At 39.1% G+C, this 25,170-nt stretch overlaps 1 protein-coding gene across 11 annotated transcripts; it reads right to left on the bottom strand.

Annotated features, from left to right (window-relative positions):
• Nucleotides 1-21,656, bottom strand: LOC137134206 (uncharacterized). 11 transcript variants are annotated; one of them, XM_067518797.1, is made up of 25 exons: nucleotides 19,996-21,656; nucleotides 19,321-19,364; nucleotides 19,042-19,183; nucleotides 17,164-17,356; nucleotides 16,563-16,631; nucleotides 16,247-16,318; nucleotides 15,805-15,873; nucleotides 14,052-14,120; nucleotides 13,744-13,815; nucleotides 13,302-13,370; nucleotides 10,998-11,066; nucleotides 10,690-10,761; nucleotides 10,248-10,316; nucleotides 9,932-10,003; nucleotides 7,230-7,332; nucleotides 6,959-7,011; nucleotides 4,780-6,853; nucleotides 3,968-4,036; nucleotides 2,840-2,896; nucleotides 2,644-2,685; nucleotides 2,152-2,193; nucleotides 1,851-1,892; nucleotides 1,659-1,700; nucleotides 1,356-1,397; nucleotides 1-981 (listed from the first exon to the last, which is right to left on the bottom strand). In XM_067518797.1, exons 2-25 carry the CDS (start codon nucleotides 19,337-19,339, stop codon nucleotides 761-763), a joined length of 3,843 nt encoding a protein of 1,280 aa, XP_067374898.1. In that variant the 5' UTR covers nucleotides 19,340-19,364; nucleotides 19,996-21,656; the 3' UTR covers nucleotides 1-760. The 11 variants fall into 11 exon arrangements, with proteins under 11 accessions (XP_067374898.1, XP_067374893.1, XP_067374894.1 ...); XM_067518792.1 differs by lacking the exon at nucleotides 19,321-19,364 and having other exon boundaries at nucleotides 19,996-20,106; nucleotides 21,121-21,656; XM_067518802.1 differs by lacking the exon at nucleotides 19,321-19,364 and having other exon boundaries at nucleotides 782-981; nucleotides 1,864-1,892; nucleotides 19,996-20,106; nucleotides 21,121-21,656.
• Between the last annotated feature and the right edge of the window lie 3,514 nt (nucleotides 21,657-25,170).

Raw genomic sequence — 25,170 nt, 5'->3', positions numbered from 1 at the left:
ACACACACACAGAATCAGAACGAACCCTTGATTATAAGGACATATGTGCTTTAAATAGACATTTCCTATACAGCTACACATACACATACAGAATCAGAACACATCCCTAGCTATGAGGACAAACCTGCATTACCTGAACACTATACACACGCACAAAGAATTAGAACTAGCCCCTAGTTATAAGGGCATACATGCTTTAAATGGACACTGCTCATACACCTAAAAAACTCTGAACACATCCCTAGTTATGAGGACAAACCTAAATTGTCTGGACAATATACATACACACACACACACACACAGACAAAGAATTAGAACCAATCCGTAGTTATGAGAACAAACCTGGCATAACTGGACACACTGTATACATACCATAACACTCATTACCTTTAAAGAATAAAAACTTCAGGTAGACCCTTGAAACCCAACATGAACCTCAAGGGAAGCAGACTTGCAACTTGAAATTTTGTTTTGTCCTTTTCTTATAGTTGAACATGTACCGTCCTTGAAAGATACCAATAATCAGAAGCAAATTTATTCCATGGAGCTCTATAGTCATTTAAATTCTGGATGAGTGACTCTATAGCGATTAAGTCTTACCAACCAATAAGAAAGGACCAGCTAAACAATGTTCATTTTCTGGTATGCTTTATTTTAACAAAGGCCATTGCCTTTTCAGGAAACTTGTACTCAGATGAACAAGACTTGAGAACCTCCATTTTAAACTAAACAAAAGGCCACCAATCCTTACAATAAACTTTCAAGGCATTTTTTTGAATGTCAAACCTCGGTTCCTAACAAAATCTCTGATATTTTGTACAGTTCTTTCCCTTAATACTGGGTCCTCAGCAAGCCTGCACTGTTCACACTCAGCTTTGGTTGCAAGATGTCCTTTCGAAATGTGCGTTTTGAAATGCTTCATGACGGCACTGACTTCTGCTGAGCTCCATGGTCTCTTGACAACTCTCCTTCCGGGGGTCTCTGAAAAACAACACTTAACTTTGGCACATAAAATGACCAATATAATAATTTCTTAACTAGCTTGCTAAAACTGAGTTTTTATATTCCAAATGTAGTAAAAATTTGGCTTGAATTAGTTGCAAGTGGTCTTTTCATAAAGCAAAAGTGTCGAATTTCTTCCTTAAATAGTGATTGATGACTTGTAAAATTTAAATGTTGGGGAAAAATGCATGAAATAAACATGATACTAAAACCACAATAAGGCAATTTTAAATGTTTGACAATTAGGATTTCACAAAAATGATTTAAGACCATTTTAAAAATGTTACGGACCTGCATGAACATGACTACATTAATATTGAATAATGTTTTAAAAAAAATGTTTATCTACTTACCTCCAGAGCTCTTTGCATCATCCTTGAGCTTTTTTCTTTTTCCTGAGAGGGAAAAAGAACAGTTAAAATCTAATTTCAACTCTACAACTGAAAAAGTTTGGCCGTGGTATGTCTTAACAGATAGCATATGAGAAATTTTATCCCATGCCTTGAATAACATTTACAATGGATTACTGACAAGAAATAAATTCTTAAAATGTATCCTATCATTTATCTGTTTTTGAATCTTAAATCTGAATTGACACCTTACTGGATAAAGTCCCTTTAAAAACTGAATAACATATCTGTCAATTTCTTAAATACCTGCAGAGCTCTCAACATCATTATGGGGTTTCGTTCTTTTTCCTGAAGGATAAAAGACATACTTAAAATCAATTTGAAGTCTAGAATCCAAAGTTTGACCATGTGAAATCTTAGATATGTTTACATAATCTGCCATAAACTGCCACTGAAGATTGTTTTTAACATACACATATTATACACAGGCACACATACCTTTGGCACTGACCGTGGTATCAGGAGGCATTGTTGTTTTTCCTATGGAAAAAATATAAATTATATGAATAAAAATAAGCCCCTTGATGGTGTCCCATTTAATCTAGTTGTGAGAAGTGTGAAGTGACCAAGCCAAAAAAGATTCAAAGCTGTAATAACTGCAAAAATGGCTTTTACAATGTTTTTAAAAATAACTGTCTGATTTTAGTCTTGATTTAAAATTTTTTTAAAACAAACATATACACAATTTAACCATGAGAAATCCTAACAAAGTATGTAGGAGAAAGTTTGTCATACACACCTGTGGAGCTCACGGTCTCATCAAGTGGCGCTGTTCTTTGTTCTATAGAAAACAATAAATAAAACAATGATTTAAAAATTAAAACAAGAGTAACAAGAACATTAATACAGTATAGTTAAATATTTGTTTAAAACAAACAAAAGCTGGACTGTCTTAGCTCTCAGCAACAACCTGGTGCTTCTCTATTTTTCCTGACAGAAAAAGAAAACTAAAATCCAAATGGTGTGGCAATGTGAAAAATCAGTTAAAGATACATATGTAAATACATATAATCTTAACTATTGGTAACTTAGTTATGACAGAGATGTCACGAAGACATGATGTCAGCATTTGTTAGTGATCTTTGGCAAGACAGCATTAATTGAGGCACCCTATGTATATACATAAGGGAGAGTGCATAAAATTACGAACACGAGGTCCAAAATGATCACTTTAATACACACAAAAAAATATTGTGTTATTGCATGGTCTTACACCTCATCAAACACACACCTCTGATGCTAACGGTCTCATCATGGGGTATTGTTTTTTGTCCTATAGAGAGAGAAAAAAAACCAAATCAAACTATGTGTAGACTCATATGCAAGAATTAAAACAAAATCCATTTTAACTCAATCCAAATAGTTTGACCTTATGAAATCTCAAGAAGAAAGATTATTTCATGCCAAGAGTAACATAGGACACAGACCTGTAGACCTCACGGTCTTATCATGGGGCATAGTTGTCTTAGAAGTTGTCTGTTGTTCTATGGAGAAATAAAATTAAAAGTAAATATTTTCATAGAAAGCAAAATACCATCTTTCACAAGCCAGTAACATGAACATGACAACATTAAAGTTGAATTAGAATAAAAAAAACAAAAATAACCCCCAGCAAATTGACTAAAAAAAAACAAATAAAGGTATTTCAGCAAAGGTTTTCTTAAAAACCTGTAGGAAATTTAACTGACTGGCCATAGTTAAGACAGATAGAAAATGTACATATAAAAAGGTCCCACATTTCACAGTGCATATCAGGACAAAAACCAAACCATACAGTCCAAGAAACTCAACTATAGTATTTTGTTGTGAAACTATCAGGACACAAGGGTACAAAACAATTTCTAAAGCATTGAATGTTCCCAGGAGCATAGCAGTTCAGTAATTGCAAATAGTAAGATGTCTGAAACTACCAGGACTTTTTCTAAAGCTGTCTGTCTAACTAAACTGACTAATCCAACAATGACCGTGACCTTGGAGTCAGCCAATCAGCATTTAAAAGCCTCTGGAAACATGAGAACAATGAGTCTGTGGCCTGATGCAGCAAAATTAAATAAGAAAAAAAAAAGACTTTGGGCATAAACCAAAGCACTATCTGATGAAACCAATGCAATAAAAATGAAAACACTTTCCATCCAATCTGATGGAGCTTCACAGGATCGAGCACAAAAGCGTTTAAATCCAGGTGTGAGAAGATTTACATCAGTGAAGATTCTCAGTCATGCAGATGAAGTTATCTGGAAATTGAGTCATGGCAACTGGACTTTGTTCAATCAAAACGTTTCACTTCTCATGCAAAGTAGCTTTAGTCAGTCTTTCACACTGATGAATGTACAAAATGAAATGTTTTGACCTAACAAGGAAAAGTCTAGTTGCCCTTACTCAACTTCCTGATATGTAGAGACTTAATCAAAAAGCTTAGTGATAACCCCCAAATGGGAAGGGTTACTTTTGATATATTACACGCTGTGTCGAATGATTTACATTTTAACTAAACATTAGATGTTAACAATGTGTTAAGATGTAGCTGTGCAACAACAACAACATTGAATACATACCCCTTTGTTCAACGGCAGAATCTGACTCTTCATCTTCACTTATGTTGTCAAGTTCTAAATCCAATTCAGCTATATATAAAAAAATAAAAATAAAATATTGGACATATATATGTGCAATGAATACCAAACACAAAATAGATTCAATCTCTTATCTACCATTAATTGAAGTGTGTTTAAGTAGCCATCCTTTTTACAATTTTTTTTCATAAATATACTCTGAGTGTACAGATATGCAGACACATAACATGCAGCTAAAACACCAAAGAATGGATAAGGACATTGGAGTATTGTGAAGTGGCCTTCTACAATCCCTGATCTATATCTGATTGAACACCTGCGGAAAGCTAAAACATGCAGTCTGAGAAAAGGCACCCTTCACACCTGACACATCTGGAGAAATTAAGTTAAGGGTACTATCATTTTTGTCCAGGCTAGTTTCAATAGTTGGCTATTTAGACCACAATTCTAAACAATGTCTGATTTTCATTAGTTAATTTTCAGTAAATTCTGATACACTTTTTTCAGTTCCAAATTATCTCAGTGGCCATTGTGGGTTGTTCTCTTTTATTGAAAGGGTACCAATAATTTTGCCACATCTGTAAATTTGCTGTTCAGCATACTATGATTCATTCAGGCCCTAAATGGGTGTCTAAAAGCTGTTTTTATTATTGCAAATGTGGCCAAATGACCCTTTATCACTTATCTTATCTTTACACTACTTTCACTGCTCAAATATTGTTGGATTTATATTGTTCATGCAAAATACTTTATGAAGTGCCATTATCAGTTTATTTATAAACTAGTACACATACCTTCAAAATCTATGTCATCCAGACCTTTTCCTTGGAATCTTGCAAGAGTTCCTTTCTCCATAGCCATTAACAGCTTTGAGATTTTTGCAATCTCTATTGTTGCTTCTGGCAACCGATAATAGCTTCTGTGGACCCGTATGTCGTGGCCCAAGAAGTTTGCGAGTTGATCCAGTTCATTATCTTTTAGGTTCAGAATCTGGGACAAAGTTGCAACATGTTTCCGGAGATGTGTAGACCTGAGATATTCAGGGTTCTGTGCACCACACTGACTTGCAAAAACCCTGATGCAGTCTTGCCCCCTGTAATAGCTAGTGGGTCCACATTTTGGCCTGGCAAATAGAAAGGGGTTGTCCTTATCAACTCCACATGCATCTCTCTTGTCCACCAGTAGAGTTAATGAGTTGAGGTGTTCACAGTTTAACAAAACAGCAACTTTTCTCCCTCTCTTGCCCATGATTTCCACTCTGCTGTAAAGCTTGGACATTTTTTGCTCAAATGGTGACAGGCCAACGGCTATGTCGGGATGGAGCTCAGTCTGGTCTCTTTTCTTGAAACACTCAAGGGTCATTTTTGAGACCTCTCCTGCACGACGTCTGTTGAAGACTATTATTTGTGTCAGTGTAACTTTAGCAAGATCGGCATATATTTGGGAAGACTCCGAAATTTTCAGGCTTTCAAAAGCATCATGCAATTTTTTCTCCAGGCATTTGTTTAGAAGCTGCACATCTTTTGTGAATGGTATGGTGGATGGTTTGTTGAACTTAGATTTGCTCAAGGTAGAAAGAGCAGAATGGGAAACAAGTTGTGTCCATTCACTTGAGCACAGCCTTTTGAATCGCTCTGCTGCTTTTATCATGCCATCATCCTCTGCTGCAATGGCCCTGCTGAGAATAATGTCACCAATCTTATGAAGTGAATGTCCTAATTTCAGTGCAAGACTTGGTGTCTTGTATGTGTGGCTCTCTTCATCATAACCAGCGACATCTTTCACAGCCTCAATGACTTTAAAAAACAAGTTTGGCTTCAATGCTTCTTCCAAATTATAAATGGAGAATTTTCTTCTCAAGGTTAGCAAAAGTCTGCCTACTTCGCGAAGCTTCTGTCTGATGTACTCAGCTTTTGTTGGATCACTTCCGTGCTTGTTGTAAAGACATTGACCCATTTGCAGTATGAGGAAGTCATTTCGAACTGAAGATGAAATATCATCTTCCTTCATGTTTGCTAAGATCTTCCACAATCCAGGAGACAGGGTTTGGGAGAATGTTGTCTCAGCAATATCAGCCATAACCAAGACTTTGGCCTTACCAGTTGCTTCAGAGTCTGATGCAGTCTTTGAAGGGCATCTTTTTGTGTGACGCCACAACTCTTTGCGAATAAACATTCCTTTACAATATGCACAATGCACATACGCTTTGGTGCTAATCTCAATGTCAAATTTTCTTGGTCGTCGTTTGAGTTTTAGTGGTCCACTCCGATTGTCCATAACCTCTTGGTTATGCTGATAGTTACCTTTGTTTCGAAGCTTCTCTAACAACCTTTTTCTCTCCTGGGAGTGTTTAGGGAGCAAGAATGCAGCTGCAATATCTGGCTCAGTCCCTTCATGGTTTTTAAGATGACGAGAAATTTTAGACTGGGGTTTTTTGCACACATAGCAATAGTTTTTCTGGGTGGAAGAGGCGTCTTTGGGTTTTGGCACAATTTCACTTGTCCCTCTTTCATCAGAAATCTCTGTTTGTATTTTTTGAGAACTGTGAAGCATCTCATTTTTGTTCTTGGTGGTGTCATTCTCAAAGGGTGCAGAGTCACATAGGAGAGGTTGACCTGAGCTTGTTTTGTCACTAAGCATGTCCTGTTCATTAAAAGAACAGTAAGTGGATTGTGACAAACTGTTCTTTGTTTTCTTAGAAGTCCCTGAAACAACTGGTGTTATCTTGCGTGGTGATTTGTGAGGACTGATGTTAAGGCTATAATCGCTACCGTCATCGCTACTTTGAGTAGAGTCCGGCATGTACTGTTCATCTGAGGATTCTTCAATATGAGGTTCTGACTCTTCAGAGTCGTTTCTTTCGTCCAGCTTAAAAAAAAAATGTTTTGCACAATCAGAAATACTGTACAGTGTTTACAGTACAATACCTTCACACAACAACCCTCAAAAGTGCGTAAAAAAAATTAAACATACCAGTAACTCTTGTCTCTTTATAAAGCAGCTTTTGTGCCATGACCTTGAACATACTGAAAATAAGAATTTATTTTTGTCATCAGCTCAGTACACTAAAACACCACACACTTAAGAAAACTGCTGAAGGTATTAAACATGTTTAAGAAATAATGACTTGAAAAGAAAAAAAAATAAAAATAATTAAAAACATCTTTTTTTGGAAGAGGGTCACAAACCAATAAAACACCTACATTAATGAAAAGTACAAGCACATCCAGTACAGTATACTCACATTTGCATTTTAACCCAAGCCATTTTATGCTAGCCAAAGGTCCTCTGCAATCTCCACAAGAATCCAAGCTGGAGATAACAGCACTGTAAACGACATGGCGGCACTGCACATGGAAAAATATAATTTTTGTTTTTACTCAATATTTCATATTTTTCAATTGAGCGTAAAAGTTTGCATCCCTAATGTTGACATCACTAGAAGACAAAAACTAAGCAAAATAAATACTAAAGCAAACAAAACAAAAGCAAAAGTATATAATTTAATGCCCATTTAGCTTGTACAAAACTCCCTTCATTTAAAAGTAATGAATTCTGTCAATTTCAAAGCCCTTACTGTTAAATGACAAAAGTACTAGTATATTTTAACAACATAATATTGGAACATCTGTACCAGCTGAATGGATTAAATATTCTGTTCATGGGGAAAAAAATCTTTTCAGATCATTTCAGATGCAAACTTGTGCACTCAATTATACATTGCAGCAAAAACAACTGTATTAAAGTTAGTGGATAGGAATTAATACTTATAATACCAATTTTCAACTTGGTCCCTATGGCTTTAGTTAAGGGTGTAAATATACAATTATGGTTTTTAACTTCAAACTTCAGTTCAGATTATGTCATCTCGTCCACACTATGGAGGTTGTGATCGTGATCAACCTGCTTTTCCAGAGCCCCTCCAGATGATATTATCTCAACTCCTAATGACGTAAACCTTCTCTGGGTAATGTTATTGTACATTTACACCCTAAACTAAAGATATGGAGAGCAAGTTGAAAATTGGTGATGTTGCCCTATAAACACATCAAGGTAATAAAATACTACTTTACCTTCGGTCCAACACTCACTTTTACTGAACAGAATACATTATGTGATCTCAATGCAACGTACAGATAACCAGAAACCAGTGTGGATAAGGTTGCAGCTCATAAGAACCAGGTCTCAGCAATGGCAATCCTAGACTTTTTGGGCCCCTAGGCAAAAATGTATTTGTCATAAAACCACTTTTTAAAACCACACATAGCATAATTTAGATTTATACAACGTATTATTTATAGTACACTTGTCTATATTTCTTTGCATCTAAATTTCATACCATTCTTTCCTTTCATAGCTTCACAGTTAGCTTAGTTCAGATACAGCTTCCATCAATTTACTAAAAAAAAAGTATTGTCCAAGTTAGCTATAACCAGCTAAGCTAACAAGGTAAATTCTGGTATCCTAAATCTGACTTCAGCAAAGCTGGACACATTAGGCTGCTCTGCTAACTTAGTTAACTAATGTTAAACGTCACAGTAAACAAAAAAAAACAAAAAAAAACCAATGTGATACAAAGTTCTGTTACTCAACTCTCTCTTCACAACAATTACAAATATATTGGCAGCTGTTACCTAACACTTTATTTTTATTATTATTATTATTTATTATGATTATTAAATTTAAATTGATAATGCCTCTTGATTTTTGTTAGCTGGTTTTAATTATTTCATTAAACCCATTTGTTTACACTGAATCATGCACAACTGGGGCGCTCTTTGGAAGGTCTGTGACTGGTAATTTCATTGTAAATTCTGCACACAGCCAGTGCTGTACATAATTTAACTTTTGTCAACCTCGGGGGCCCCGACTGGCCTGGGGCCCCCAAAGAGTTGCCTGCCTTGCCTGCTAGCAAGGAGCACCTCTGGATCTCAGCTGTCTATTACTGCATATCTACAGATAATACCAGCTCATTGTTTTTTCTCTATTTTTGATCAGTAAGGAAATGAGTAGGCAATAAAAGGTGTTACACAAAATCCTAAACACTTTTCCAGCTGACAAACTCTATAGTATGCATCAAATATGCACCCCTACTCACATCTTATTTCACTTAAAGCCATAATGGTTGAACAAAGCTCTGAGCCACGTAGACAAGAAATTGCTGCTTTCTTATAGTAGAACTAGGATGTAAAAATCACTGACTATAGCCATCATTAATCCTCATATTTTAAAAAACAGTTCTGGATCTCCACAATTTGCCACTAGCATAGTTACATCACATCAAGTATGCAACTAATTATCATAAAATTGTAGGTTTCTACATTTTTCAAAAAAAGAGCAACATATTTCTGCATATGCTCCAAAATTGGTTAAAAGGAATGCTTTTCCCTCTGACTGAAATAAAGTTTATATTGAGCTTTCAGTCTTGGATTGGGACTTATTGATAATAAAAATAAAATAAAACATTTTTCCCTCGCGAAAAATAGATAAAATTTCGAAATTTTTATGACCAGTCTAATAGAAGGTGATGCGATTTGCTATCATTAAACTGTGCATATCAAGTCCGTGCCCTATCCACACTTAAACTCAATACAACAAACAACTCTTATAATGGTGTAAATATTTGAAGGTCATAGTGGCAAAATGTCCTTGCATTTAAGCTTCACGTCATGCCCATCCCCCACTTGATGTGTAATCAAGATTTTCAAACACATTCTGACATTATCTATTAAGGGTTTTACCTCTCGCCCTTACAAAAGGATCCTGTGACTAAATACATTTCGTTATCATGGACTCTAATCCCTCCACCAGTTTCTGTTGTTATGGCATTCAGACACCACAACACCCTCGTGAAGACAACAGTCTTGGTACAGAAACTAGGATGATCTTTGACGTTTCAACACAAAACCCCAATTCAGTGTCCACAAAGAATACTTTCTCACTTACCTTGTCTTTATCTGACGAGGAGGAAGCTGCACTGCATTCTGGCACAACCACTAAAGTCTCATCACACAAGTCCTGTAAATGTGTGAAAGAGGCAACACTTTGAGGCATGATATCTACTAAATAGAAACCGCAACAATATGTAGTCTATCCAAGAACTATTGATGATTCAGCATCTTCTGCGACTTTCACTACTAACGTGTGCACAGCAGACATGAATCATCATGCCATGAAAAGCATGAATAAAAGCAGGTTTTTCCAAATTTCCCCACATACAGTCAACCATTACACATCTCATGCACTAATTAATATAACTTACAGTTTGATTTTCATCCAAAGCTGAATCTGGCTGCTTGGTATCGGGCTTGGAATTTTCATCACAAGGCATCTGAAATAGGACAGACGAATTGAAATCTGCATTAATGGTGTGAACATTCGATGGTCCTCCCAGTGGCAAAATGTCCTTGCATTTAAGCTTCACGTCATGCCCATCCCCCACTCGATGTGTAATCAAGATTTTCAAACACATTCTGACATTATCTATTAAGGGTTTTACCTCTCGCCCTTACAAAAGGATCCTGTGACTAAATACATTTCGTTATCATGGACTCTAATCCCTCCACCAGTTTCTGTTGTTATGGCATTCAGACACCACAACACCCTCGTGAAGACAACAGTCTTGGTACAGAAACTAGGATGATCTTTGACGTTTCAACACAAAACCCCAATTCAGTGTCCACAAAGAATACTTTCTCACTTACCTTGTCTTTATCTGACGAGGAGGAAGCTGCACTGCATTCTGGCACAACCACTAAAGTCTCATCACACAAGTCCTGTAAATGTGTGAAAGAGGCAACACTTTGAGGCATGATATCTACTAAATAGAAACCGCAACAATATGTAGTCTATCCAAGAACTATTGATGATTCAGCATCTTCTGCGACTTTCACTACTAACAGCAGACATGAATCATCATGCCATGAAAAGCATGAATAAAAGCAGGTTTTTCCAAATTTCCCCACATACAGTCAACCATTACACATCTCATGCACTAATTAATATAACTTACAGTTTGATTTTCATCCAAAGCTGAATCTGGCTGCTTGGTATCGGGCTTGGAATTTTCATCACAAGGCATCTGAAATAGGACAGACGAATTGAAATCTGCATTAATGGTGTGAACATTCGATGGTCCTCCCAGTGGCAAAATGTCCTTGCATTTAAGCTTCACGTCATGCCCATCCCCCACTCGATGTGTAATCAAGATTTTCAAACACATTCTGACATTATCTATTAAGGGTTTTACCTCTCGCCCTTACAAAAGGATCCTGTGACTAAATACATTTCGTTATCATGGACTCTAATCCCTCCACCAGTTTCTGTTGTCATGGCATTCAGACACCACAACACCCTCATGAAGACAACAGTCTTGGTACAGAAACTAGGAAAATCTTGGTGGTGGAACAAGGAAGTTCAGGAGTGTATTCAGAGAAAGAGGTTAGCTAAGAAGAAGTGGGACACAGAGGGCTGAAGAAAGTAGACAGGAGTACATGGAGATGCGGCGTAAGGTGAAGGTAGAGGTGGCAAATGCCAAACAAAGAGCATATGAGGACTTGTATGCTAGGTTGGACACTAAAGAGGGAGAAGTGGATTTGTACAGGTTGGCCAGACAGAGAGATACAGATGGGAAGGATGTGCAGCAGGTTAGGGTGATCAAAGATAAGGATGGAAATGTATTGACAGGTGCCAGGAGTGTTATGGGAAGATGGAAGGAGAACTTTGAAGAATTGATGAATGAGGAAAATTTAAGAGAACGAAGAGTAGAAGAGGTGACTGGTGTGGAGGAGGAAGTAGCAAAGTTTAGTTGGAGTGAAGTGAGGACGACGTTAATGAGGATGAAGAGTGGAAAGGCAGTTGGTCCTGATGACAAACCTGTGGAGGTATGGAAGTGTCTAGGAGAGGTGGCAGTAGAGTTTCTGACTAGTTTGTTTAACAAGATCTTGGAGAGTGAGAGGATGCCCGAGGAATGAAGGAGAAGTGTACTGCTGACTGTTTTTAAGACAAGGGAGATGTGCAGAGCTGTGACAACTGCAGAGGAATAAAGCTGATGAGCCAATAATGAAGTTGTGGGAAGAGTAGTGGAAGCTAGGCTAAGGTCAGAGGTGAACATTTGTGAGCAGCAGTATGGTTTCATGCCTAGAAAGAGTACAACAGATGCAGTATTTGCTTTGAGGATGCTGATGGAGAAGTACAGAGAAGGTCATAGGGAGCTGCATTGTGTCTTTGTAGATTTAGAGAAAGCGTATGACAGGGTGCAGAGAGAGGAGCTGTGGTATTGTATGAGGACGTCTGGAGTGGCAGAGAAGTTTGTTAGAGTGGTGCAGGACATGTATGAGAGCTGTAAGACAGTGGTGAGGTGCTGTAGGTGTGACCGAGGAGTTCAAGGTGGAGGTGGGTCTGCATCAAGGATCGGCTCTGACCCCCTTCTTGTTTGCTCTGGTGATGGACAGGCTGACAGATGAGGTTAGACAAGAATCTCCATGGACTATGATGTTTGCGGATGACGTGATTTGTAGTGAGAGCAGGGAGCAGGTGGAGGAAAATCTAGAGAGGTGGAGGTCTGCTCTGGAAAACAGAGGAATGAAGCTTAGCCGCAGCAAGACAGAATACATTTGTGTCAGTGAGAGGGAGCCAGGTGGAACGGTGAGGTTACAGGGAACAGAAGTGAAGAAGGTGCAGGACTTTAAGTACTTAGGGTCAACAGTTCAGAGCAATGGAGAGTGTGGAAAAGAGGTGAAGAGGCGAGTGCAGGCAGGTTGGAACAGGTGGAGGAAAGTGTCAGGTGTGTTATTGATAAAAGAGCATCAGCAAGAATGAAAGGAAAGGTGTTCAAGACGGTGGTGAGACCAGAGATGTTGTTCGGCTTAGAGACAGTGGCACTGAAGAAAAGACAGGAGGAACAGCTGGAGGAAGCAGAGCTTAAGATGTTGAGGTTCACTTTGGGAGGGACGAGGATGGGCAGGATCAGGAATGAGTACATCAGAGGGACAGCTCATGTTAGATGTGTTGGAGATAAAATAAGAGAGGCCAGATTGAGGTGGTTTGGACATGTTCTGAGGAGAAACTGAATATATTGGTAGAAGGATGCTGAGGTTGGAGTTGCCAGGCAGGAGGTCTAGAGGAAGACCAAAGAGGAGATTTATGGATGTAGTGAGAGAGGACATGAAGTTAGTTGCTGTGAGAGAAGAGGATGCAGAGGACAGGGTTAGATGGAGACACATGATTCACTGCTGAGACCCCTGAAAGGGAACAGCCCAAAGGAAAAGAAGAAGTAAACCATTACACATCTCTTGCACTAATTAATGTAACTTACAGTTTGATTTTCAGCCAAAGCTGAATCTGGCTGCTTGGTATCGGGCTTGGAATTTTCATCACAAGGCATCTGAAATAGGACAGACGAATTGAAATCTGCATTAATGGTGTGAACATTCGATGGTCCTCCCAGTTGCAAAATGTCCTTGCATTTAAGCTTCACGTCATGCCCATCCCCCACTCGATGTGTAATCAAGATTTTCAAACACATTCTGACATTATCTATTAAGGGTTTTACCTCTCGCCCTTACAAAAGGATCCTGTGACTAAATACATTTCGTTATCATGGACTCTAATCCCTCCACCAGTTTCTGTTGTTATGGCATTCAGACACCACAACACCCTCGTGAAGACAACAGTCTTGGTACAGAAACTAGGATGATCTTTGACGTTTCAACACAAAACCCCAATTCAGTGTCCACAAAGAATACTTTCTCACTTACCTTGTCTTTATCTGACGAGGAGGAAGCTGCACTGCATTCTGGCACAACCACTAAAGTCTCATCACACAAGTCCTGTAAATGTGTGAAAGAGGCAACACTTTGAGGCATGATATCTACTAAATAGAAACCGCAACAATATGTAGTCTATCCAAGAACTATTGATGATTCAGCATCTTCTGCGACTTTCACTACTAACAGCAGACATGAATCATCATGCCATGAAAAGCATGAATAAAAGCAGGTTTTTCCAAATTTCCCCACATACAGTCAACCATTACACATCTCATGCACTAATTAATATAACTTACAGTTTGATTTTCATCCAAAGCTGAATCTGGCTGCTTGGTATCGGGCTTGGAATTTTCATCACAAGGCATCTGAAATAGGACAGACGAATTGAAATCTGCATTAATGGTGTGAACATTCGATGGTCCTCCCAGTGGCAAAATGTCCTTGCATTTAAGATTCACGTCATGCCCATCCCCCACTCGATGTGTAATCAAGATTTTCAAACACATTCTGACATTATCTATTAAGGGTTTTACCTCTCGCCCTTACAAAAGGATCCTGTGACTAAATACATTTCGTTATCATGGACTCTAATCCCTCCACCAGTTTCTGTTGTCATGGCATTCAGACACCACAACACCCTCGTGAAGACAACAGTCTTGGTACAGAAACTAGGAAAATCTTGGTGGTGGAACAAGGAAGTTCAGGAGTGTATTCAGAGAAAGAGGTTAGCTAAGAAGAAGTGGGACACAGAGGGCTGAAGAAAGTAGACAGGAGTACATGGAGATGCGGCGTAAGGTGAAGGTAGAGGTGGCAAATGCCAAACAAAGAGCATATGAGGACTTGTATGCTAGGTTGGACACTAAAGAGGGAGAAGTGGATTTGTACAGGTTGGCCAGACAGAGAGATACAGATGGGAAGGATGTGCAGCAGGTTAGGGTGATCAAAGATAAGGATGGAAATGTATTGACAGGTGCCAGGAGTGTTATGGGAAGATGGAAGGAGAACTTTGAAGAATTGATGAATGAGGAAAATTTAAGAGAACGAAGAGTAGAAGAGGTGACTGGTGTGGAGGAGGAAGTAGCAAAGTTTAGTTGGAGTGAAGTGAGGACGACGTTAATGAGGATGAAGAGTGGAAAGGCAGTTGGTCCTGATGACAAACCTGTGGAGGTATGGAAGTGTCTAGGAGAGGTGGCAGTAGAGTTTCTGACTAGTTTGTTTAACAAGATGTTTGCGGATGACGTGATTTGTAGTGAGAGCAGGGAGCAGGTGGAGGAAAATCTCGAGAGGTGGAGGTCTGCTCTGGAAAACAGAGGAATGAAGCTTAGCCGCAGCAAGACAGAATACATTTGTGCCAATGAGAGGGAGCCAGGTGGAACGGTGAGGTTACAGGGAGCAGAGGTGAAGAAGGTGCAGGACTTTAAGTAAGTAGGGTCAACGGTTCAGAGCAATGGAGAGTGTGGAAAAGAGGTGAAGAGGCGAGTGCAGGCAGGTTGGAACGGGTGGAGGAAAGTGTCAGGTGTGTTATTGATAAAAGAGCATCAGCAAGAATGAAAGGAAAGGTGTTCAAGACGGTGGTGAGACCAGAGATGTTGTTCGGCTTAGAAGAAGTGTCACTGAAGAAAAGACCGGAGGAACAGCTGGAGGAAGCAGAGCTTAAGATGTTGAGGTTCACTTTGGGAGGGACGAGGATGGACAGGATCAGGAATGAGGACATCAGAGGGACAGCTCATGTTAGATGTGTTGAAGATAAAATAAGAGAGGCCAGATTGAGGCGGTTTGGACATGTTCAGAGGAGAGACAGTAAATATATTGGTAGAAGGATGCTGAAGTTAGAGTTGCCAGGCAGGAGGTCTAGAGGAAGACCAAAGAGGAGGTTTATGGATGTAGTGAGAGAGGACATGAAGTTAGTTGCTGTGAGAGAAGAGGATGCAGAGGACAGGGTTAGATGGAGACACATGATTCACTGCGGAGACCCCTGAAAGGGAACAGCCCAAAGGAAAAGAAGAAGTAAACCATTACACATCTCTTGCACTAATTAATGTAACTTACAGTTTGATTTTCAGCCAAAGCTGAATCTGGCTGCTTGGTATCGGGCTTGGAATTTTCATCACAAGGCATCTGAAATAGGACAGATGAATTGAAATCTGCATTAATGGTGTGAACATTCGATGGTCCTCCCAGTGGCAAAATGTCCTTGTATTTAAGCTTCACGTCATGCCCATCCCCCACTCGATGTGTAATCAAGATTTTCAAACACATTCTGACATTATCTATTAAGGGTTTTACCTCTCGCCCTTACAAAAGGATCCTGTGACTAAATACATTTCGTTATCGTGGACTCTAATCCCTCCACCAGTTTCTGTTGTTATGGCATTCAGACACCACAACACCCTCGTGAAGACAACAGTCTTGGTACAGAAACTAGGAGGATCTTTGACGTATCAACACAAAACCCCAATTCAGTGTCCACAAAGAATACTTTCTCACTTACCTTGTCTTTATCTGACGAGGAGGAAGCTGCACTGCATTCTGGCACAACCACTAAAGTCTCATCACACAAGTCCTGTAAATGTGTGAAAGAGGCAACACTTTGAGGCATGATATCTGCTAAATAGAAACCGCAACAATATGTAGTCTATCCAAGAACTATTGATGATTCAGCATCTTCTGCGACTTTCACTACTAACGTGTGCACAGCAGACATGAATCATCATGCCATGAAAAGCATGAATAAAAGCAGGTTTTTCCAAATTTCCCCACATACAGTCAACCATTACACATCTCATGCACTAATTAATGTAACTTACAGTTTGATTTTCAGCCAAAGCTGAATCTGGCTGCTTGGTATCGGGCTTGGAATTTTCATCACAAGGCATCTGAAATAGGACAGACGAATTGAAATCTGCATTAATGGTGTGAACATTCGATGGTCCTCCCAGTGGCAAAATGTCCTTGCATTTAAGCTTCACGTCATGCCCATCCCCCACTCGATGTGTAATCAAGATTTTCAAACACATTCTGACATTATCTATTAAGGGTTTTACCTCTCGCCCTTACAAAAGGATCCTGTGACTAAATACATTTCGTTATCATGGACTCTAATCCCTCCACCAGTTTCTGTTGTCATGGCATTCAGACACCACAACACCCTCGTGAAGACAACAGTCCTGGTATAAAAACTTGGAAGATCTTTGACATTTCAACACAAAACCCCAATTCAGTGTCAAGAAAAATGTCCTTACTCACTTTCTCCTTCCCTGAGCTGTAGGACATTGCACACACAAATATTTTTATAGCATGATAAATTATTTGCATTGCCAAACGTTTAAAAAATAAATGTACATCACAATACAATTTAGCTTCTGTTTTAGTCAACAAAAACATTGTTTTAAAAGAACAAATACATACCATTGAGCGCCAAGGCCATGGAGAATCCCCGTAGTTGTAGGTTATCTCCTCATTTGGTAAAATTTGTCTAACACTAAACAGGCAAAGATGTGGCTTTCCTTCCACAACAATTGTCTTCACTCTGCAGTTGGGATTTCTGTGCTCGTCGTTTACTAATCGTCCTAGCGTTCCATCCTCTTTTGAAGCATCCATGCTGCAAAACATATAAGCAATAAATTTACAGTACAAACATTTTTGTGGGTTTAAACAAAGATGAGCTTGTTAGCAACTTTGTGGGTATGCAAAATTTTGCATTTTGAGCTACTGAGTCAAACTCTCTCTTTACTAACCATTACAACCCCAATTCCAAAAAAAATTGTTGAGAAATTGAGAATGTGTGAAAGATAAATTAAAGCAGAAACAATGATTTGCAAATTTAATAAACCCATACTTTATGCACAACAAAATCTAAACAAAATGTCAGATTTCAAAACTGAGACATTTTATCCTTTCGTGGAAATTACTGGCTCATTTTGAACAACAACATATCTCAAATTTGGAAGAGGGGCAATAAAAGGCTGGAAAAGTAATTGCTGCAAATGAAAAACAAATGCAGGAGCATTTGACAACTAATCTAGTTAATTTGCAACATGTCAGCAGCATGACTGTGATTAAAAGGAAAATTTCAGAGGCAGAGCTGCTAAAATGTAGGGATGGGTAGAGGTTCACCAATCACTGTGAGCAAGGGACAAGGCCGGAGGTCAAAACTGTATCTATGTGATCTTCGGCCCCTCAGCCGGCACTGCATAAAAAAAAAATAAGCATGATTCTGAGCTGGACTTCACTGCAGGGGCTCATGACAACTTACATAAATTACTGTCTGTGAACATGGTTCGCCGTGTAATCCACATATGCAAGTTGAAGCTGTATCATGCAAAGAAGAGGCTGTAGGGGAACACAATCCAAAAACCACAGCCATGTTCTCTGGGCCAAAGCTCATTTAAAATGGTCTGAGGCAAAATGGAAACCTGCTTTGTCAGATGAATCCAAATTTGAAATTGGATTAGGAAACCAAAGATGCCCTGTTCTGCGGACTAAAGAGGAGAGGGAGCATCCACCTTGTTATCAGCGGTTAAAACTGTTCAAAAGCCTGCATCTCTGTTGGTTTGGGCGTGCATTAGTGCCTATAGCATGGGCAGCTTATACATCTGGAAAGACACCATCCATACTGAAAAGTACAGAGGTTTTAGAGCAACATTTATCCCATCCAAACAATGCCTCTTTCAGGGAAGGCCTTGCATATTTCACCAAGAAAATGCTAAACCACATCATGCATCCATCCCAACAGCATGGCTTCACGGGAAAAAATATGTGGGTGCTGAACTGGCCTGCCTGCAGTCCAGACCTTTCACTAAAAGAAAACATTTGGTGCATCATCAAACAAAAAAATCCAGCAACAAAGGCCCAGGACTTTTTAGCAGCAAGAATCATGCAGAAGACAAAAATAGGTCAACATTCCTCTCCTAAAACTCCAGCAAATGGTCTCCTCATTTCGGAGACAGTAGTTAAAAGAGGATGGGATGCTAAATAATGGAAAACATCACCCTCTATCTTTTTAGATGTTTTGAAGCCAAATTTTAACTAATATTTTCCATTAAATGGTAGAATGTCCCAGTTTCAACATTTGACATGTTGATTTAATTTACCTTTAAACATATGTTTTGGAATTTGGGTTATACTATATATCATATTTCTCATTTTATTTATCATCTTTATCTTCATTTTATTAGGCACGTAAAGTTTATATGGAAAATGTCATTGCTACTTCATGTGTTATCAGAATAACATGTAAAACTCAACTTCTTTGCTCAAATTCTTCTCAAAAAGTAGCAAATTTACCAATAAGACGTTCCATTCCACTTGAAGTCGAACAAGTACTTCCCTTGGGTGTCATTAACATCTTTACTTCTACAAAGAAAGCCACGGTATTCCACAACAAAGGTTGATGCTTCAATATGTTCCACTGCAAACACACCTCTCCCTAAAAAAGGGCAGGAATAAAGTAAATACAAACATGTCCAAGTCCAAATGTTTCTTTAATTAATTAATCCACTCCTTACTTATTCTTTCAAAGATAACAATCTTGTAAAAATCTTGAATGTAATGAGGTCTACTAACCATGGTGCATTAATACCATACATGCAACTGAATTTGTAGTAGCCCTACGGTTGTTGCAGTAGAAGGAAGGATCATTAGTGTATTGTGTACAGAAGTAGTGAATCAGTGCAATGGTTTCAGCACTTCAACATTTGCTGTAGAGTGGAATATATTATATTTTTCATGCTGAAAAATTACCGTTAGGCCCAGAAGCATATGGACAAAGTGACTTGGACACTTTTAGCTTATTTAGACTTTTCCCAAAATTCTGGCATCTACCATTTAGGAATTATAGCCATTTGAAGAAGAGAACTTCCAATTTCAGGGATTCAGAGGTATTTGAACACATTCACCCAAATGCTTCGAAAACTGTTCACAGTGCAGATTGATAATGATCCACATATTTTGAAAGCAAGTCAAGGCTTTTTGAAGGCAAAGAAATTAAATATTCTTCAATGGCCAAGTTAGTCACCGGATCTCAACCCAACAGAGCATAGATATTCACCACTATGTTACACTGTATGATTCCTGTTACATTATTCTCTGTAACCTGTACATTAAAATTGAGTAGTTTGCTTAATTTTGTTCATTAACATTATTTTGTTACATCTCCTTGCATTTCTAATCCCATATTTATTTAAGTTTCTATATTTTAATGACATGTGGGAAGATTTGTAAATGTGATGCACAACTTACCTTTAAATGCATTTATATTTCGTTGCTCAATGAAAGCTTTGTCTTTGCCTGACAGAATGTGTTCTATTGCATCCTGTTCGGGCTTCTTTCTCTTCCTTCTCTCCATGTTGACTAAAAAGATTTCCAGAGAACATAACGGTTAAATGACTAAAATCTCATATACGAATATAGGTAATTTCATCCTGGCAATCACATCTCAGTATGCACACAGCATATTTTCACTAAATCCAAAGAAACTACCGCAGGGAAATGCCTACTTATGATTAAGCTTTGATATATATATATATATATATATATATATATACACACACACACTCTGCAAATGTGCATGTGCAGCATATACCTTAACTTTTGTTGCTCCTGTCCAAAGTTCACCTTCATAGTATATAACATGAGTTGGCTTTGAGTAAGTTGTAGGGACAGGTGATGTACTGCTAGAGTGCACCTGAATTACTTTTTTTTTTCCCTCTAAGTCTACATATTTGGCAGATTCTCAAATACTGGCCTTCAAAGAAACTTTAGATACATTATTGATAAGTCGAATTCATCGTCTGTAATAGCAACTCGGTCGTGCTTAATGTTTTTCTTTGAGTTCCGTGCGGTAAGCCTACAGCTGGAACCGAATTTAAAGGCCACTTTCAGAAAGATACAGTACCTGTGCGTATACACGTGTTATAGTTTAGGGACATATCTGATTGATTTAGAGACCACTGAGGATTACTATAGAATGCCCATACACCAAAAATGTGAGAAACGTGCCTCGCTGAATTTTTTTTTCAGACGCAGTCGCATTTTACCAAACGAACGGAGCTTCGTCGTTACTCCTAATATTCAACGTGTGTTGGTTACGCAAAGTTAAACCGTGCACCGAGTAAAACGTAATAAAACATTCAAACTTAAAAAGTAGCCGACTGCTTCCAGAACGGTGGTTTTAGGAACGCAGCTCTACTCCCAAAATAGTCGAAGCGCACATGCAGCCACTTCCGAACGAAGCCCTTTAATTGCTTAACTTTCTCTCATTAGTCTTAACCTGAAGTGCTGTTGCTGATTAACAGCCAACTAGCTTAAAAAGTGTCCGACTGTAAACAAAATGAGCTAAAGAAAGTATATTTCAAATAAACTTACCTTCAACACGAGTTTAACGATGTACTTCACCTCCACGTAAAATAAAGCGCATGTACGTAAATCGATCACTCCCTTTACCTGTTGAAAGTCCCTCAATACGGCTCATTGCGCATGCCCATCGTCGTCGGTCTCGGACCAATCACAGCAGCCGATTCGAGCTCTCTGACATTGATGACATCTAATGCAGCCAATCGCTGAGCAGGATTGTCCACCAATGAGTGGCGCCAATTTTGTGTATAATACGCCAAAAATGTGTAAAGAGCGGCAATAGCATCGACTCACCGATAGGAGCCGCATGATACACAACGAGCACACACTGACACACACGAAAACATCCGGTGAATGGCACTATTAGGACATTTGGAGAAAAAGCGGGAAATGACTCATATCATACTTATAAACATTTCTGCACTGCTCGACTTGTTAGGACAGCAGCCCTGTCCTAATAGGTACGGTCACACACAAACTGCCTTCATAATGTCGGTATGTAAACAGGTAAATTGTACTCATAGTTACGTGCACCAACGCACACACACACACACACACACACACACAGGATCCTTGTGATCCAAAACATTCCTTTCGGCTCAGGTTCAGGCACATCCCCCGTAATAGAGGGGTTTGCACTTTTATTCATGGGCCCTTCTTTGGAATATGGCTGCTTTATAACTATCAGCCTAGTACTTGTTGGGCCTTTTTTCCCCCCCACTACACTACATTGTCCTTTCAGCATTGCTTTGGAACGCAGAGGACTGTGATTTAAATGGCTTTTGAGTACTCCTAATCCACCGGAGGCACATAAGTCACACAAAGGTAGCACCGAAAGGGCAGGCAAATTCCACCAAGCGGAGAGGAAGTCTTAAATCCCAAGCTTCACCAAGGAGGTGACTTATTAATGGAATGATTTTGACTTGTGTGTATATAGATAGTCCTTGATTGAGTGTGATGGGCTCAGGTTGATGGAAACACTAATATGATGTGACAAAGGATGTGAACAAATATGTTTCTCTTTGCCATTGTCCACTGTGAAAGAGGAGGAAAGGTGTTTCCAGCTGAGGCAGAAAAGGCCAGTTTTGAAGGACAAAGAAAGGTGTGTGCGCACACATCTAGGCTGGATGAATCATATGTTCAAATTTTCATAGCCGAAAGACTCATAACACACTTACACTTCTATTAGTTTTCAATGCGTCTATGAAAACTGGAACATAATGTGTTTCTCGACAAGAAAAGTTTCAAACCAATCAATAAGCAGCAAAAATTTATTGAGAAGTTTCAGCCGGATCTTATCAAGTGTCAAATAAATGCAGACCTACAATTTTCTTAGGTTTAAACACTAAACCAATAAGGTTTGTTTTAGGCAATGTCTGGTGTACATTTAGAGAAAGGATGTAAAATAATAAGGTACAAACAAGAACCCACGCACCTCAACATCTTCCCTATTTAAAATAACACTAACAGTGACTTCTTCTGTAGTAATATTTATTGCTGCGACTAGATGGCACTTTTCTATAACTTCTGGAAGATAGAAGGCTACTTACTGACCCATTGATACGTTCTGATCTTGGTTCTTGATTATAAATCAAGATCGTCTGATAACAGTCAAACCGTGGACGCATGGCCCTCGCTACTGTATGCATTTCAACCTCTGTCTATTAAAAAGAGCTAAATACCAGATTACAACTTGGCACCTAAACTGATCCTATGGAAATTGGCTCAGTGGTTAATGTTTTTTCCAGATTACAGCCACAGAAATTACCCAAATGTTTTCCACGTTTTTTTTTTGGTCCACACACACACACACACACACACACACACACACACACACACACACACACACACACACACACACACACACACACACACACACACACACACACACACACACACACACACACACCATTGTGCACTACCCACTCTTGTCAACTCTGCCTGTTGGCTCCATGAGCACAGGAAATTGCAAATAATTAAGTAATGCTATGACTCTTTCAGACTGTCCAAATGAACCTAGACTTAGCAAATTAATTTCGGGGTTGTATGTAGAAATTGTAGTACTGTAGTTTGACCACTGCTCCAAATTGCTTTAGAGCTAAGTGCTGATGCTGGGAGCTTGAGTTCAACACGATGGTAGTTTGGGGAAAATTTGGGAACAGGAAAAATGTATATGATGGCAGCAACAGACATTGTTCTCTCATGTATCCACCAGCGGGAGACATACTGGCAATTCAAGTCTGCATAACTGTGGGCAGCTCCAGATGTAAATACACTGCACATTTGAAATGGCGCTAATATGAAAATGTATTTAAAATATGTGTTCTGATTCTAATGGACATTTAAAGTTGTATAACAAAAGTTCTAAAGTGAACGAACAGTCAATTAACCACTGATCGTGCGGTTGAAAACACCAAAATGCATCAAAGAACAAAATGTGATGTGGCCTCCAGTCACTCGTCAGTGAGCTCTTTTGTGTTGCACTGCACAGACCTGTTTCGGGAAGCGTTTGCAAAAACTTTTTACAGCTTGTTCTGGACTCCCCAGATGCCAGATGGGTGAGGTTTGTATCAAACATCAGGACAATGCAGTGACTGTCAAGAAGTTTTTACAATAAAACGAAAGCATTTGAAGCTTAATGACTAATTTACATGATTGGCAGCTGACAATATCGGAACGATCCTATAGCGTTGACCACACCCAGAAAAGAAATGACTTGATGCTACATTGTAAACAAACCTCTAAATTTAGCTTGTGTACAAATCCAAAACCTCTCAACAGAAACACAATGAGCCATATCTCAGGAAACAAGCTCTTGCAGTTTTCCAATTAATCATCAAAATGCTGGAGCTGTTCCTCTGTACTGCGGTGTCTCAATTTTACATCATTTGTTGGAAAAGTTATGTGCTGCAGATAGGTATCATGCACTGATCTGAGAGAGCAGTTTGCATCTGGAAAGCCTGGGTTAAGTCATTCGGCTGACGTTTCTTTCAGCTGGATGATGCCAGGGTTACTTTGCTGTGCAGCAATGCCCCACTACAGGGCTACCGTGAAGCTTGATTTATACCCAAGCATCCAAACTACACCGTAGGGTCTTGACTAAGCTAGGGAACACACTTAAGGACCGGCAAAGATGTTACCGGGCAGTTGTTTCCACCACCTATCACAGATGTCTAGTCTCTGACAGTCTCTGACAGACTGAATAAGCAGCGTCATCAGTCGTAAATATTAGACATGTTCAAAATAATTGTTGTGAAAGCGACTGGCAGCGACTCGGTCTTAAGACTAAAGACTAGAATCCTTACACAGCACACACTTAACGATGGTCTCAGATTTCATCGCTAACTAGGCCGGACTGACACTGGCCAGGACCCACTGTGTCCAACCAGCGGTCGCCACTGAATCACATTCATAATCCGACCGGATTCAATGGTCATGCGAACTCTCTTTTATTGTATTTCAGTGGTCACTGTCATTCAGTAATAAAACCAAATGATCTGTGTGTAATGAAAATTAGTGTCAGTTTGAGAAACTTACAGAAATGATCAGACACAAAACATCAGGCGGGTGTGAGCAAGTTTTCTTCTATCTCAGTCTTTTCTAAAGACCTTTACATTTAGAGAAAAAATAAAAATAAAGGTCCCCAAACATATTGGCTAATGTTGCAATAGTTAAGGTTTCGAATTTCAAACGCTGTCATTGCTGTAGTTCTGTGACAGAAGTTATTCTGCACTTAGTTTCAGTTATGGAAGTCATCAACGCTAATTTCCTTCTCTGCTGAGATAAGATCAGTCAAATGAAAGCTTGAGGGGGAGCTGGAGGGGGTTAGCATGTTGGCTGGACTGAGTGTAACTGAGACCCTAAAAGAAGCAGGGGTTTTCTTTATTACCTTGTCCTGATGCCCAGGATGTGCGCAGAGCATCTCCGTGGTAACTGAGGGAGGTGTTTGTGTAGCCAACAGTGCATCTTCGCCGTTATAGTTGGTAGATTGTATCTAAACCAAAAAGGTTTAGACTTTGATTTTCTTAGAAGAACTGAGGAGACCACTTTAATTTTGTCCCT

Source organism: Channa argus, chromosome 10 (assembly GCF_033026475.1).
Source record: "Channa argus isolate prfri chromosome 10, Channa argus male v1.0, whole genome shotgun sequence".
NCBI lineage: Eukaryota > Metazoa > Chordata > Actinopteri > Anabantiformes > Channidae > Channa > Channa argus.
Note: the sequence above shows the minus strand (reverse complement) of the source record. Positions and strands in the feature narration are given on the sequence as shown.